The sequence below is a fragment of the Elephantulus edwardii genome, unplaced genomic scaffold (assembly GCF_000299155.1).
Source record: "Elephantulus edwardii isolate Elephantulus edwardi_28Jun2011 unplaced genomic scaffold, EleEdw1.0 scaffold00005, whole genome shotgun sequence".
Lineage (NCBI taxonomy): Eukaryota > Metazoa > Chordata > Mammalia > Macroscelidea > Macroscelididae > Elephantulus > Elephantulus edwardii.
The window spans coordinates 5,681,526-5,697,156 of NW_006399755.1; the positions used below are offsets into that span (position 1 = coordinate 5,681,526).

At 37.6% G+C, this 15,631-nt stretch overlaps 1 protein-coding gene across 1 annotated transcript in view; it reads right to left on the bottom strand.

Annotated features, from left to right (window-relative positions):
- Positions 1 to 15,631, bottom strand: part of FAF1 (Fas (TNFRSF6) associated factor 1) — a 548,275-nt gene that overhangs the window by 434,312 nt on the left and 98,332 nt on the right. The window contains exon 4 of the mRNA XM_006879662.1: positions 3,362 to 3,567. Within this exon, the coding sequence (XP_006879724.1) occupies positions 3,362 to 3,567 (206 nt within the window). The remainder of the gene's footprint in view (positions 1 to 3,361; positions 3,568 to 15,631) is intronic.

Sequence of the window (15,631 nt, forward strand, 5' to 3'; positions counted from 1 at the left end):
TTATTTATGGTGCACATAATTGTTGACTTTGAGAAAATAGGCATTAGTTTGCATACATGCCATACAACGATGCTACTAATGCTCTGTTTGATATCTTTCCTATTAAAACACTAGCTATGATCAGTCCTCTTGCCATTTCATGCTCACACCATTTTGTTATATGCCATCAAATCATCTGCAACTCATAGTAACCATATGTACAACAGCTCTGAACCCTGCCCTATCCTGAGTGACTCCAAGACACCTACCCACATATCCCAGTTACTGTGTCAAGCCATCTACCAGCGTCTACCTCTCCTGTGCTGTCCCTCCATGCTTCCAACCATGATGTCCTTCTCCAAGGACTGGTCCTTCCGGCCCATATGCCAGAGTATGTGAGGAGAAGCTTCAAAATCCTTGCCTCCAAGGAGAGATTTGGTTTCACCCTCTCCAAGACAGACCTGTTTGTTTTCTTGGCAATCCATAGTATGTTCAAGACTTCTCCAGCATCACAACTCAAAGGGACCAATTCTTCTTCTATCTTCCTTAGTCATTTTCCAGCTCTCTGATGCACAGCAAGTAGCTGCACAGACCATGGCCTAGATCAAGTGCACCATATGCTCTATATTGACACTTTAGCACTTTGGAGAGATCTCTGACATACACTTCCCCAATGCAATATATCTTTTGATTTCCTGACTGCTGATGACAACTTCAATCTCTTCTGCATGTATGGAAGTTAAAAAAAAATTGCCACTCTCTTATTCTTTCACATATCATACTCAAAACTCAAACTCCAGAGGTATGCGGTTCAAATCCACCAGATGCTCTGCTGGAGAAGGAGGGGGCAATCTCCTCCTGTACCAGTCAGATCTGATTTGACGGTACACATAAAAATAATACAATAAAAAACCCAACTCATTATCATCAAGTCAGAACAATCTCATAGCTGATTCTCCAACGGGTTTTTAGCAGTAAACAGCACAAGAGGAAACTGTCCATCTCTCTACCACAGAGCTTCTGGTGGATCTAAACTCCCAAGGAGGTATGACCTTTGGATTAGCCATACAACTCGCTAGACGAGACAAGAGATATACTATTCATAAAAGAATAGGTGAGGAATTGAAAGGCTAAGTATTTGTCAAATTTGCCAGAACAATCTGAACTGTAGTTAAGACCAGAAATTCAATTTATAAACTCAGGATAAAACTGTTTAGAAATACCCAAAACTACTTTTCAGGTTCTTAATTCACATGCTAAATGTTTTAAATATTTCCATACTCAACCTGATTCTTCTAAATGAAAACAATGTCAACTGTAATAAAAGTAGCTTTGAGGGGAGCTCTGGTGGCCTAGTGGCAAGAAGCTGCACTGCAATCCCAGAGGAGCATGGTTCGAATCCACCAGATGCTCTGCCGGGAAAGGAGGGACAATCTCCTCCTGTACCAGCCAGATCTGATTTGACGGTACACGCACACGCACAAATAATAAAATAAAAATAAAAAAAATAAAAGTAGCTTTGACGAAAAATTAAAATATAAAAAGAAATAAGAGAATGGTCCAATAAATAAAAATACCTAATTTTCAGAAATAAAACTAAGGTTATTCTGAACAAACCAGGTTTTGCTTACAGCATTGATTCAATAAATTTTACTTCACAAATACATGAATGTTATATTAAATTCTATGTTAGATTTTTGAGGAATATTAATGTACAATAGTTTCTGCTATCAAACAGATCACACTACACTGCTCTAGGATCGTATCTGATGGAAGAACTAACCTTTTGAATTCTTTTCATTTGATATTAGTTTGCATAAAAAATTCATATATACTGTGTTTAGTTTATATACACTGTGCTTCACACATTGTTCTATTCACATTTTGTTTCATACAATCATTCCTACATATTGAGTTTTATAAAATTAATCACTATTGACCCATGCTCACCATTACCTCATCTTTTCAGGTCCCTAGTGGATCTTTCCTAATTCCTTCACCCCCTCCCTCTACCCACCAGATTCTGAGATCTTGTGATTTTCTCACTTTGCCATCCTCCACTTCCCCCGCCCCCCGTTCCCCTTTAGATTTTTGTATATATCTAACTAGTAATACTTTTATTTTTACAATAAAGGTCTTATGCCATATTTGTTCATATGAGACTGAGTTTAGAAGACCTAATTTTTTAAGAGAATCCCACAAATCCTCAAGGCAAGAAAATTCAAAAGGTGTGGTATAATAAAGGGGTGTACTAATACAGGGGACATTAACACACTGAAGGCCAATACTTTTGCCACTAGATGTCAGTCTAATATAAAGTTCTTGCCTGTCTTTAAAACAGAACACAACAAAATCTTGTTAAACCTTGCTGCATGATCTTATTCAGTATCTTTTCACATTTTAGTACTTATATTTAGGGAGCTAAGAAAAGAAACAAATATATAGTAACATTTTCTTAATAATATTATTGAGTATGTGGCCGAGAAAATTACATCATCCCCAGAAGGGTAGAGGGATAGTGCAGGAGAGGAAGACCCCCGATAAGATGAATTGATAGAGTAATTGGGGCAACGTGTGTCTGAGTCAGTGAGACTGTCTCAGGACAAGGCAGGCTTCAGAGCTATTGTACATAAGATTGCCATTAGTCATAGGCAACCAGATGGCACATAACAACAACAACAACTTACATGAACTACTTGATAGTTTTTGTTAAAATTTGCTATGGCGGAGTTTGCGTGCAGGCACATGTGTGCATGGTTTAAATCCACCAGCTACTCTAAGACAGAAGGAGGGATAATATCCTCCCATGCAATTAACTGCCTCTGAAAACCCTTTGGTATCAGTTGACTCAATGGTCCCTAAACTTTCTATCCACTAGGCCAAAAGAGCTCTCTCTATGTTGCTGTTATCCAATAAACTCTGTCTGTCTAAATAATCATTTCTCTCAAGGACCTCTCTAAAGAACAGAACAGGGATATCAGTTTAAGAATAATTTGCATCTAACTTGAGTCATGGTATACTGTTATTTCCTATGCATTATGTATTATGGCTGATCTCTCATTCAAATTGAGTGAATTTCAGCTGTAAAGTATGATAATTACAATTATTAATTAGGGTAGTGTGTTTGGGGCTATTTTTGGTGCTGTTGTTAAATCTGCCCTATATATCGTTCCACATACACAGACACAACAAAATTATTATCAGACTTATCTTAGTCGCAACAGATTTTAAAAACAAATCAAAATTATCTGTATGGAAAAACATCAGTTTCCATTTGCTGCTCTCCCCACACCTTCTTATATTTCCTTTAACTCAAAAGAAAAATAATATACTCTGAAAGTTTATCAAATTTTTTTAAAGTTTGATGGTAGCAAAATCTTACCAACAGTACAGCTGTCTTCAAGTACCACATCAACATTTCTGTCTCTGTACTCAACCCTGAAGTCCAGCATCCGAGGTTGCCTCTCTACAATTTGCCTGGATGGCATTACAGGTCGAAACGCTGAAGAGGAAGAGGGGGCAGGAACTGAAGCTGAATGACTTGCTGGATCAAATGCAGGTCCTGATATGGTCTCGCCTCCGTACTCACTGAAACAGCAAAGGAAGGGGAAAAAAAGGATTACTGTCAAATGAATCATTATATTAATACCACTAAGGGCCCTTTCTACCCTTTTGTTTATAACATCGTTCTTATCAAGTTTACTTATTTCTCTATCAAGGCCTAACTTGGGTTTTATTTCCTCCACAAAACTTTTCCAAGCACAGATTATATTACTGCCTGTATCCTACCCTTAGTTTTCTATGCTTATTCACAATATCGTAACATTTAGCATTTAATTAGATTTTTGTCTTGAAACACAGTATTAATGAAAAATTAATTTTTGAATGAATATTCCTTGAATGACACGGCAATCTTTTGTCTATTTGCTGAACTGAACAACGTGGTGTTGCCGTGATGCTGCACACTGTTCCATAGTCTTGTCAAGTACCATAATAGTTATCCATTATGTATACTGTTTGGAAGAGCTTCCAGATTGATTTATGCTGGGAAGCAGGAGTGGCATCCACTTCCTAAACTAGATGCCTCTGGAAACTCTACAAATTCTCTAAAATCTATAAATGATGGTAGTTAAGAGAACAGAGTTCTGTACAAAAATTATATTAGTCACAGAACAGAGTTAAGGTCTTTTGTGCAAAACTTACTCTCAGTCGTATTCAACTTGATGACACTTAACCACTGCTAAGTGAAACTAGTGCTGTTATACATGGAGGAACACTCTTCCACTTTGTATATCACTCTTTGTCAATGTGCAGTATGAAGTAAGCTGGGTTGCTGTGATGCTGAACTTTGTACCAGAATGGCTTCCCAATGTGGACACTGTTTGGTGGAGCTCCCAGTTGAAAACTAGGTTTGGGAGCAAACTTGATAAAATGACGACAGTTAAGGAAAGACATTAGGTCTTTTGTTCATAGAGTTGCTATTAGGTCTTTTGTTCATAGAGTTGCTATGAGTTATGCTTGTCTCGATGGCAATCAACAACAACAACAACAATGCTATCATGTCAGAACTAACCGTCTTTCTCCTGTGGAGCAGCTGCTGGATTCAAACCACCTATCTTTGAGTATGCCAGAGAAGGATGGGCAATCTCCTGCCACATGATTTACTGCTTCCAAAAACTCACTGGAGGATCAGCTGTGAGTCATTTCCAACTGAATGACACATAACAACAACAGTGTCTTAAGGGACCAAGTCATATTTTCATTTCATCATTACAGTGGCAATATCAACAAGAACTGTAGGATGACTGACTGCTTTTGACTCTACTAGAAAGTACACCAAAGGGAAAAAAGTTGACAGCTTGAAACTCTCACCTCACATAATGTTAAGAGAGCTACAGAGGTTCAAAAGTAGGCCCAAGAAAGACTTAGCTGACCATTAGATTAAAAATGTAATTGTGTAGATTGCAGAATTATAGTGAATATTTATCAAAAGAGCACTATTTTCAAAAAAGTAAGATCTAATGCACAGAATCAGGACAACTGAGTAAACTCAAGATTGAACTTTGAAATCCTAAACTCATTTTCCTCTTCTTTTATAAACAGAAATAACTCCTCTCCCCATAATACAGGTAATCCTTGACTGAAAAACTTGAAAAACTGTAATTCTTTCTTTTCCTGGGACTGTACCCTTGAAAATTGATACCAATTTTTAAAACCCATCCCATTATTTCTTATTTACCTCTAAAATTAGATGTAGGAATGATACAAGGGAACAAATTCAATGTCTACATGGAAGTCAATCACCTATACTAAAAACTTTTTATAACATGTTGAAGATTATGTAAGCAAAAACAAAGAATCAGTGTAGAAATTAATTTGAAGGCTATTTAAACAAAATAATTTTGACTGGGCTAAGTGTAACATGTTAGCCTAAATTCTGCCTCTAAAACATAACTTATTGGCTGGATTTAAATCTCAAAGAAGTATGTGTTTAATTAGACTATAATTACTAGTTATTAGAAAGATGGTACAGGATCGAGGAATAATTTAGTCTAAAGTACACATTCAAAAAACTCAGTGAATCCCAAACAGACTAAACTCCAAAAGAAAAAACACCAAAGACCTAACATAGTTAAATTCTCCAAAGTAAAAAAATAAGAATACTAACAGCAGTGTGAGAAACAGTGTAACCTACAAAGGAGAACCAATTAGAGTAAGTTTTGAAATCACATCAGAAATACAAGCACAAAGACAACAAACAGCATGGTATAAACAGGACACTGAAAGAAAACAAGTGCCAGCCAAGGAACCTGTACCCAGGAAAGCTGAACACCCATTAGAAAGGAGAAATTAGGTCATCTGCAAAAAAGCAGGAACTTAGGGAATATCAAAATCTACTACACAGCTGTGATAACCAAAATAGCATGGTACTGTTACAATAACAAACACACAGATCAATGGAACAGAATCAAGGACCCAGAAATTGATTCATCTACCTATGGTCAACTGGTTACGATACCATATGACCAAGCTATCCAACTGCAAATTTTCCCTGAAGAAAACAGAACGGAAGCACAAACAGAGATTTTTATATTTATGTTCATAGCAACATTATTCACAATTGCAAAAAAACTGAAATAGCTCAACTGTTTATCAACAAATGAACAGATTAAGAAATTATGGTACATTACACAATGAAATACGATGTAGCACTATTGAGCAATGGTTGTGTAAAATACTATATACAACATGAGAGTCTACAGAACATTATGCTGAGTGAACTATGACTCATAAAGACAAAGGATGCTTAAGACCAAAATGTATATAGTTAGGATAACCAATAAGATGAGTATATAAGTCCAAAAGAGGAAGGAGACAGGAGCAAGGGGAAGTGGGAGGGAAAGGAGATGGGAGGGGAAGAGGGGAAGGGATGATAAAGGGAGGGGTAGGGGAGGGCACGAAAGGGGAAGGGAGAAGGGTATGTGTGTGTGTGTGTGTGTGTGTGTGTGGGTGCGCGCGCGCGCGCACGCATACACACATATCACTAGAATGACAGAGTTTGGAGGCAGAGCTGCAAAATGTTTTTCTCCAGGGACCCACTTGGTTTTATCCTCTCCAAGACAGACATATTTGTTCTTCTGGCAGTCCATGGTAGGCATAGATCAATGGTGGTTCATTTTATAAAACACAGTGTAGAAGAACCATATCATGTTTTTTCTTTGGTAGTCTATGAGACACTTAGTAGCCTTCTCTAATACTTCAACTCAGAGGCAGAACTGCTAAATGAATGAACAATTCTGTCTTCAAAAAAGTACACAATGCTTATTAGAAGTAAAGATGGTAAAACGTCATCTCACATACTTTGATCATGTTGTTCTGAAAAAAAGATATCATGCTTAGAAAGTGGAGAATCAACAAAGGAGAAAGATCTTTAATAAAAGGAACTGAAATGGTGACTGAAATAATGGGCTTAGGCAAAGCATATATTAAGAGTATGCCTGAAGATATGATAGGATTTCTTTTGTTGTATGACATCTGACAACAAAGTGACTGTTCCATCACCCATATGTAAGTCGGGAATACTGTGGCAGTTTGATTGTTGCTCTAATTCAGGAAGCTATGCTGCGTGGTAGACAGACTTCAGTGGAATTTCTGCAGTCTGAAACTGAACAAACATGCAATCTAGATGAATTAATAATAACTTGTGATTGTTGTTGTTGTTGTTATGTGCCGTCAAGTCGCTTGCGACTCACAGCAACCCTATGTACAACAGCCCTAAACTCCGCTCTGTCCTGTGCCAATCGCACTGTCTCTGACACTCCCATCCCAATTATCCCAGTCACTGAATCAATCCACCTCATAGAGGGCCTTCCTCTCCTGCGCTGTCCCTCCACCCTCCCAAGCATGATGTCCCTCTCCAAGGACCGGTCTCTCCTCACAACATGTCCAAAGTATGTTAGACAGAGCCTCAGAATCCTTGCCTCCAAGGAGCCAATGTCTTCAGAGACATTGATCCCAACATAAGGAACTACCATCAGCTGATGTGTTTGGAATCACAGAAGCCATGGAAGCCTCATATATGTTATTAGATGGAGGGCTGGTCAAAGGGAGATAGATGTGAAGGGAGGGGGTAGAAGTGGATGGGTATCCTGGTGGATGGTGGAGCAGGGAAATAAGTGGGTAAAGACGCGTGTGAGAAAGGCAGGGACAACACTGACACTAAAGTTAACGCCACAATAAGGGATATACCTTTAACATGCTGGTCTGTCTGATACTTTTCTAAATCTGAACATTCACATTAAGACAGACTAGGAAGAAGGATTGGTCATCCACTTCTGAAATAGCAGGCCTCTGAAAACCCTATGTACTATGAAGCTTGTGATTAGAAGGTAAAAACTGGAAATAGAGAAGACAGAATGGTAGTTTGGAAATATGGCTTTTGGTGACAAATGACACTAGAGATTGTATGATGAAATTCTCTGCAGTCAATGATTCAGTATTAATTGAAAATACTTTTTTTAGAAAGGATAAATGTTAACTATTATACTGACCTCACTTTAAAAAACATACAGGAATAAAAATGACTACAATCATAAAATGAGAGGATACTGAAGGTCAATATCATCAAGTCAAAAGAGAATCATGCTTGGAAAAGTGGAGATTCAACAAAGGAGGAATGACCTTGAACGAAAGGAACTGAAGCAGTAACTGAAATAATGGGTCAACTGATGAACAGACTATTAATTGCTCATGCGTAAGTTCACACTAAATCCGAAGAAAATTAAAACCATCTCACAAGAGCCAATTTATAACCTTGGATTTATCCCATGTGAATTAGAAACCATCTAAAACAGATTTGATGCACTGAACACTAATGACCAGAGACTAAACAACTTGTGGGATGACATCAAAGAACATCATGCATAAAAAGCCAAAAGTCATTAAAATCAAAGAAAAGACCAAAGTGGTTATCAATCAAAAGAGACTCTGAAACTTTCTCATGAACTTAAGAAAAGCTACAACAAAAGGGAAAACTTACAAAGAGAGCACAAGAGAAGATTTCAAAGGGTAGCTTGAGAAGATAAAGGCAAAGAATTATAATGACATGTGCAAACTCCTAAGAGTCAAAAAACCAAAGGGGGAAATATGTTCAGCATTTCTTGACTTTTTTTCTGTCATCTTTCCCTGGGAACCCTACCGGTACCTAGTCTTGGGCTGACAGAGATAACACTCCTCACCAGGCAGAGACTTTGTGAGGACAACAGAAACTTGATCTCAGAAACACCCTGCCTCTTAAAATCCTCTTGATTTAGAACAGGTGCTATCTGTGGCCCAAATCACATAATGGGGCTTCTGCCACCTCTCAAACAAGCAAAAACTTTGACCTGACTGAGCACTCTAAACCTCAAACTTCTGATGGACTAGAAGACAAATTTTCACAGACCAAATACCTTGTTTTCCACCTACAATATCAGTACCAAGAGTACCAATCAGGTGTCCAGAGCATGCTCCTCTAATAAGGTCCTTCCTTTTTCTCTGTTTTTTGTTTTTTTTTTTTTATTTTTCATAGTGTTTTAGAGTTTTGTTTCTTGTTTATTCTTATTTTAACCTTTGGTTTTTCTATTTTCTTTTTCTGTACAATCTTATTTTGGGGTTTTTAAAAATTGTTTTTATTTTTTCTTAGCCTGCTCTGACAACAGAAAGCAACATATCTAGTCACATACACATAGTCCTCCTATACTTTCAACCATCAGGCAAAATTAAAGACTAGTTCTAGTTCCATCTAATCAACTAAAAACTGCCAGCAACACTTGACCTACTTTGCCCTCAACTGCTCTAAGCAAACAGTGAGCAGAAAACTGTTCACACACTTCCACCTTCAACTATATCCACCATAAAACTGGAGGCAAAGATACTAAGAATTACCAATTAGCAAGCAGCACAACATACTTGCACAGCTCAAGTAGATATATCAAAACAAAATAAGAAGACAAGAACATCAAGTATATTGGAGGCAAAAGCCTCCAAAAAGCACAGCAATACAGCAGCAAAACACAGAAAATCTTTCCAAAGCAGAAAAGTTATCAAAAAGTCAAAATAATAACAACAACAATAATAATATCTTTTATAGACTGCAGAAAATGTAGTTGTTGTTGCATTATTTTTCTTTCATACGACTGAGTCTGAATCAACCCACAGCTGACCCTCTGGTGGGTTTTCAGAGGCATTTAATCACATGAGATGAGACTGCCCATCTTTGTCTCTTGGAATAGCTGGCGGATTCCAACTGTGTGCCTTTGGGATTGCAACAGTTTCTACCACTAACTAGACCACTAAAACTCTATTAGGCATTAAGGGACTAATTTATGTGATTGGAATACTACCAAAAAAAAGATCAAAAAAAGGGACAGTGGCAATCACTAATGTTTCAATAAAAGAAAACATTCCAAACAGTATGAGTAAGTATCTGAGAAGTGGAACATATCTCCTAATGATAGACCCCAAAAGAAAAAAAACAAGATTTATTATAATCTAATTTTTCAAAAATAAAAACAAAGAATACTCAAAGTAGCTCAGAGGAAGGAAAAAAAAATCACAGCAACAAAGGACAGAGAACAGAGTTGCCTACATAAGTGAACCACCAATACTAAGTTATGATTTTTCAGCAAAAACTATGTAGACAAGAGAGAAAGGATAAGATAGATTAGAGATAGCTAGACAGACAGAATTCATTTAAAATACCTGCTACACAAGAATTCTATGCACAGTAGAACTATCTTTCAAAGATGACAGTGAACTTAGGACATTTTCAGACAAATAAAAACCAATAGAATTCGTGGAAATTAGGTCAACTTTACAAGTAGTAAAGGTATTCTTTAGATAGAGAACCAACAGCAACAGACAATAACCCAAAATTAACATACATGTCAACATCATTCAAAAACTGAGCTAGACTTGAAAGTACACAAAATAAAATAAATGTATGATACAAAAAGAGAACCAGAGGAATTAGCATTTAAATGAGAACTACATTACAAAAAGAGGAAATAAAAAAATGCAGTTATATAACTTCAAAATGGAAAGGCAGTCAAGAAGGAAATGAATTGTTTCAGACTTGGAAATAAAATCCAAGAAAAATAATAAACTATCTCTTGATAAATAAAAAAAAAAGGTGGGGTACTTAGAAAAGACTCAGAAAATGCAAAATGTCATTCATGAAAACAAAGATAAGAAAATTCATAAACAAAAATAACTCACCACAGAAAAGTAAATGGAAGAAAGAAATCAGCTATTTTATTATATTTTAGTGTAGCTAAATGATAGCAATAAATCATACTTACCAATAATTGCACTAAATGTGAAACTGTTAAATGCACTAGTCAAAAAGGAAAAGCAGAATGAATAAGAAATCATTGGGCACAAGGTCAAAAATAATTTAAAAATAAAAATGGGAGGCAGCATCAAGAAAATGCCAATCAAAAAAGAACAGGAATAGTAAGGTTAATTTTGTATATAATATAGACTTCAAGGAATAAATCCTGCATAAGAGAAAAACAAGGATCTTATAATATGATGAAATGATCAATAGAACAAGAGGACATGATGACAATTAGTATCTAAACAATCACAAAGCTGCAAGATACAAGAAGCAAACTTAAAAGATCAGAATAGAGCAAAAGGTATCTCTATAATAACTGTAGTTAGTTGTGAGTATAACCCATAGTGACCCTATGAACAAGAGATCTGAACGCTGTCCTCTCCTGTGCCATCCTTACATGTCCTGATACATCAGACCCCATTGCAGCTATCATCGGGTCAATTCACCTGGTCAAGGATTATGTCCCTCTCAAAGTCCGTCCTAGCAACATGCCCAAAGTATGTGGGGTGAAGCCTCATCATCTCCAAAGAGCACTCTGGCTGCATTTTTTCCAAGATCTATTTGTTTGTTCTTTTTGTAGTCCATAGGATGTTCAGTACTCTCTCCAACACCACAGCTCAAAGGCATCAATTCTTCTGTCATCCTTACTCACGGTCCAGCTCTCAGATGGACAACAAATAACTGGAAATAACCATGACCTGAATCAGATGCACCTTAGTTCTCAAACTGACATCACTATTCATCAATAATTTAGAGAGTTCCCTTACTGCAGACTTTGCCAGTAGACTACAATTACTGATTTCCTGACTGCTAGTACCAAGGGTGTTAAATGTGGATCCAAGGTAAGATTTGAAATAAAGTTGTTGACACTTTCAATCCTTTCTCCATCTATCATGATATTTCCTACCAGTCCACGGTTAAGAATCTGTTTTCTTGACATTGAAATGCAATCCATATCGAATGCTGTTATTCTCTGATATTCTGCAACAAGTGTTTCAAGTCCTCTTCACTTTCAGCAAGCAAGGTAATGTTTTCTGTATGTTGTTGTTGTTATGTGCCGTCGAGTCACTTGCAACTCATAGCGACCCTATGTACAACAGCCCTAAACTCTGCTCTGTCCTGTGCCAACCGCACTGTCCCTGACACTTCCACCCCAATAACCCCAGTCACCAAATCAATCCACCTCACAGAGCGCCTTCCCCTCCTGTGCTGTCCCTCCACTCTCCCCAGCATGATGTCCTTCTCCAAGGATGGTCTCTTCTTACAACGTGTCCAAAGTATGTTAGATGGAGCCTCAGAATCCTTGCCTCCAAAGAGCCACCCGGTTTAACCCTTTCCAGGATGAATCTGTTTGTTATCCTAGCAGTCCATGGTACTCTCAATACTCTTCTCCAGAACCACAGCTCAAAGGCATCAATTCTCCTTCTGTCCTCCTTGGTCACTGTCCAGCTCTCTGATGCATATGGCCTGTGTCAGAAGCACCTTGGTCTCCAAAGAGACACCATGGCTCTTCAGTACTTTGGAGAAGTCCCTAACAGCAGACTTTCCCATGACAATGCGCCTTTTAATTTCCTGGCTACTGGTGACAAGAGTGTTGACTGGGAAGCCAAGCACACTAAAGCTGTGAATAATCTCAATCTCTTCACCATCCATCCTGATGTTTCCAACTGGTCCAATGGTGAGAATCTTTGTCTTCTTGACACTGAGCCTCAATCCATATTGGAGGCTATAGTCCTTGACCCTCTACAGATTATTGATGAGTCTCCCTGTGATCCTGATGCCACATTCGTCTTCATAGAGTCCAGATAATCAAATAATTTGCTCAGATTAAGTTATGTACGGAGAGAGAGAATATAACTCCAGTGCACTTCCTTTATTTTCAGCCAGGTAGTAGTGTTCCCTTGCTCTGTTCACACAACAGCCTCTTGGTCTAGGTATAGGTTTTGCATGAGCACACTTAAGTGCTCTGAGACCCTCCTTCTTCTCAATATTAGCCATAACTTGTTATGATACACAAAACCAAATGCTTTTGGATAGTCAATAAAACACAAATAGACATTCTTCTGATATTCTTCACCTTCAGCCAGGACTCATCTGACATCAGCAATGATATCCCTAGTGTCTTAGCTTCTTCTAAATCCTGCTTGAATTTCTGGCAGTTCCCTATCTAAATTCTGTTTTAACCATTTTGAATGATCTTCAGCATTATTTTGCTTGCATCTGACATTTAATGATATTGTGTAATAGTTTTCCACATTCCATTGGATCACCTTTCTTGGGAATGAGAAGAAATACCGACCTCTTCCAAAACTTGTCCTCCAAATATCCTAGCAGAGACTGGTGAGAGTATCCAGGGCTGCATCTGTTAACTGAAGCAAGTCAAGTGGTATCCCATCAATTCCTAGGGCCTTATTTTTTGCCATTGTCTTCAATGCAGCTTCCACTTCCTCCTTCATTACCAATGGCTCTTGCTCATATGGTACTTCCTGAATTTTTCAGTATCAGTCCATTCTCTTTGGTACAATAATCCTGTCTATTTCCTCCATCTTATTTTGATGCTTTCTGGGTCATTCATAGTTGTGAGGAGAGACCGGTCCTTAGAGAGAGACATCATGCTTGGGAGGGTGGAGGGACAGCGCAGGAGAGGAAGGCCCTCTATGAGGTGGATTGATTCAGTGACTGGGATAATTGGGATGGGAGTGTCAGAGACAGTGCGAATGGCACAGGACAGAGCAGAGTTTAGGGCTGTTGTACATAGGGTCGCTATGAGTTGCAGGTGACTAGACAGCACATAACAACAACAACAACTGGGTCATTCAATATATTGCAATATATTGTCTTTCTATATTGTGACTGGAGGCTTAAATTTGCTTTTCAATTTTCTCAGCTTGAGAAACGCAGTGCGAGATCTTCTCTTTTTCATCTTCAATTCAAGCTTTATGAATATTCCAATATAATACTTTGCTTTCTCTCCTTGAGCTGCCCTTTGAAATATTCTGTTCAGCTCTTTTACTTCAACATATTTCTCCTTTGTTTTGGTTTTTTACATGCTAGTGCTATTTTTAGAGTCTCTTCTGACATCCATTTCAGCTTTTCTTTCTCCTCTGTATTTGTAATGAACTTTCTTTAGAGATATTACCCCTGATATCATTCTATAACTCATCTAGTTTTCAATCACTGGTGTTCAATACTTAAAACCTTCAAATGCTTAAGATGATTCTGAAATTCAGATGGAAAAGATTCAAGATCATATTTTTGTTCTTAAGGACTTATTTTCATTTTTCAATTTTAACTCACACAAAAGTAATTGGTGGTCTGACTCAAAATAAAGTAGGACGCTTCAATATACCACTTTCAATCAAAGTCAGAATGATTAGACAGAAACTCAACAAAGACACAGAAGAACTATACAATTAACCAACTGGATCTTATAGACATATTATAAAACACGTCACTCAACATGAGCACAGTAAATATTCTTCTCCATTTCAAATGGGACATGCTTCAGAATAAGTCATCTATTATATCACAAAGCAAATCTCAGTAAGTTAAAAAATAACAAAAAACTACTACAGAGCATTTCCTCAGAATACAAAGCTTTAAAAAAATATCAACAAATGTGTTAGGGTTGTATTTTAATATACCATGACTGCCAAAAGAACATATGTCTTGGGAAAAGCACAGCCAGAGTGTTCCTTGTAGGCAGGGATGGCAAAACTTGATCTCACATACTTTGGGCATATGTAAAAGAGGCTCTTCTTTGTTTAAGGAAACCATGATTGGAAATGTAGAAAGTCAGTGAAAGAGGGGGAAATCCTCAATGAGAGGGACTGACAAAGTGGTTGCAACAATAGCCTCAAGTGTGTCCAAGATAAAGAGATGACACAAAATAGGATAGAGTTCAGATGTGTTGTTTACAGGGCCACTATTAGTAATACTTGACTCAAAGGCACCAAACAATTCAAGATGCTGAGCAAATAACCCAAGAAGCTAGACTAAAAAAAAAATGTGACACCAGAACCAAAGGAAGATGCATTAATACAGCCTGTGATATGGAGATGATACAACCTTTCTTGTAGAAAGTGAAATATCTAATAAAGAAGATCAAAGACTACAGCCTCTAGTATGTATCACACTTCAGAATCAAGAAAACAAAACTTCATTCCCTATACAAATAAGCAACAGCATACTAAATGGAGAGAAGATGAAAAGTGTGATAGATTTTTTATTTAGATCCAAAATCACCACCAATAGAAATAAGAGTCAAGAAATCAAATGGCTGGCTCTATTGTCAAATTAGCATTCAAGGATTCATACTTGACTCTCTACTGGGTTTGAGGGCAGGAGGTAGGACATGTAAAACAAACCAGACGAGACTATCCATCTGACTTCCATGGAGCTGCTTGTGGATTCAAACTACTATAGAAGCACTGCCTTTGGGTTAGCAGTGCAACTCACTACAAAACACACCAGCAGGCCCAAAAGGTGAGTATATTTTTCGCCCCATGTGAATATTCACCTCAGTCTACTGAATAAAGAAAAAATTCTCAGTGACTGACATAACCATTTCTACTCCTATCAATCAGTTTTTCCCTCCGTCCTGTATTAGCTAATAAATTAATGTACAATGTGGTAATGTGAACAGGAATGACTGCAAGTAATGAGCACACCATTGGTGAGTCACTGTATCGAAAGGAATTGGAAGACACAGAAGAATTTCATGAAACAACATATGAGCAAGAGCCTATGGTGATGAAAGAAGAAGTTCAAGCT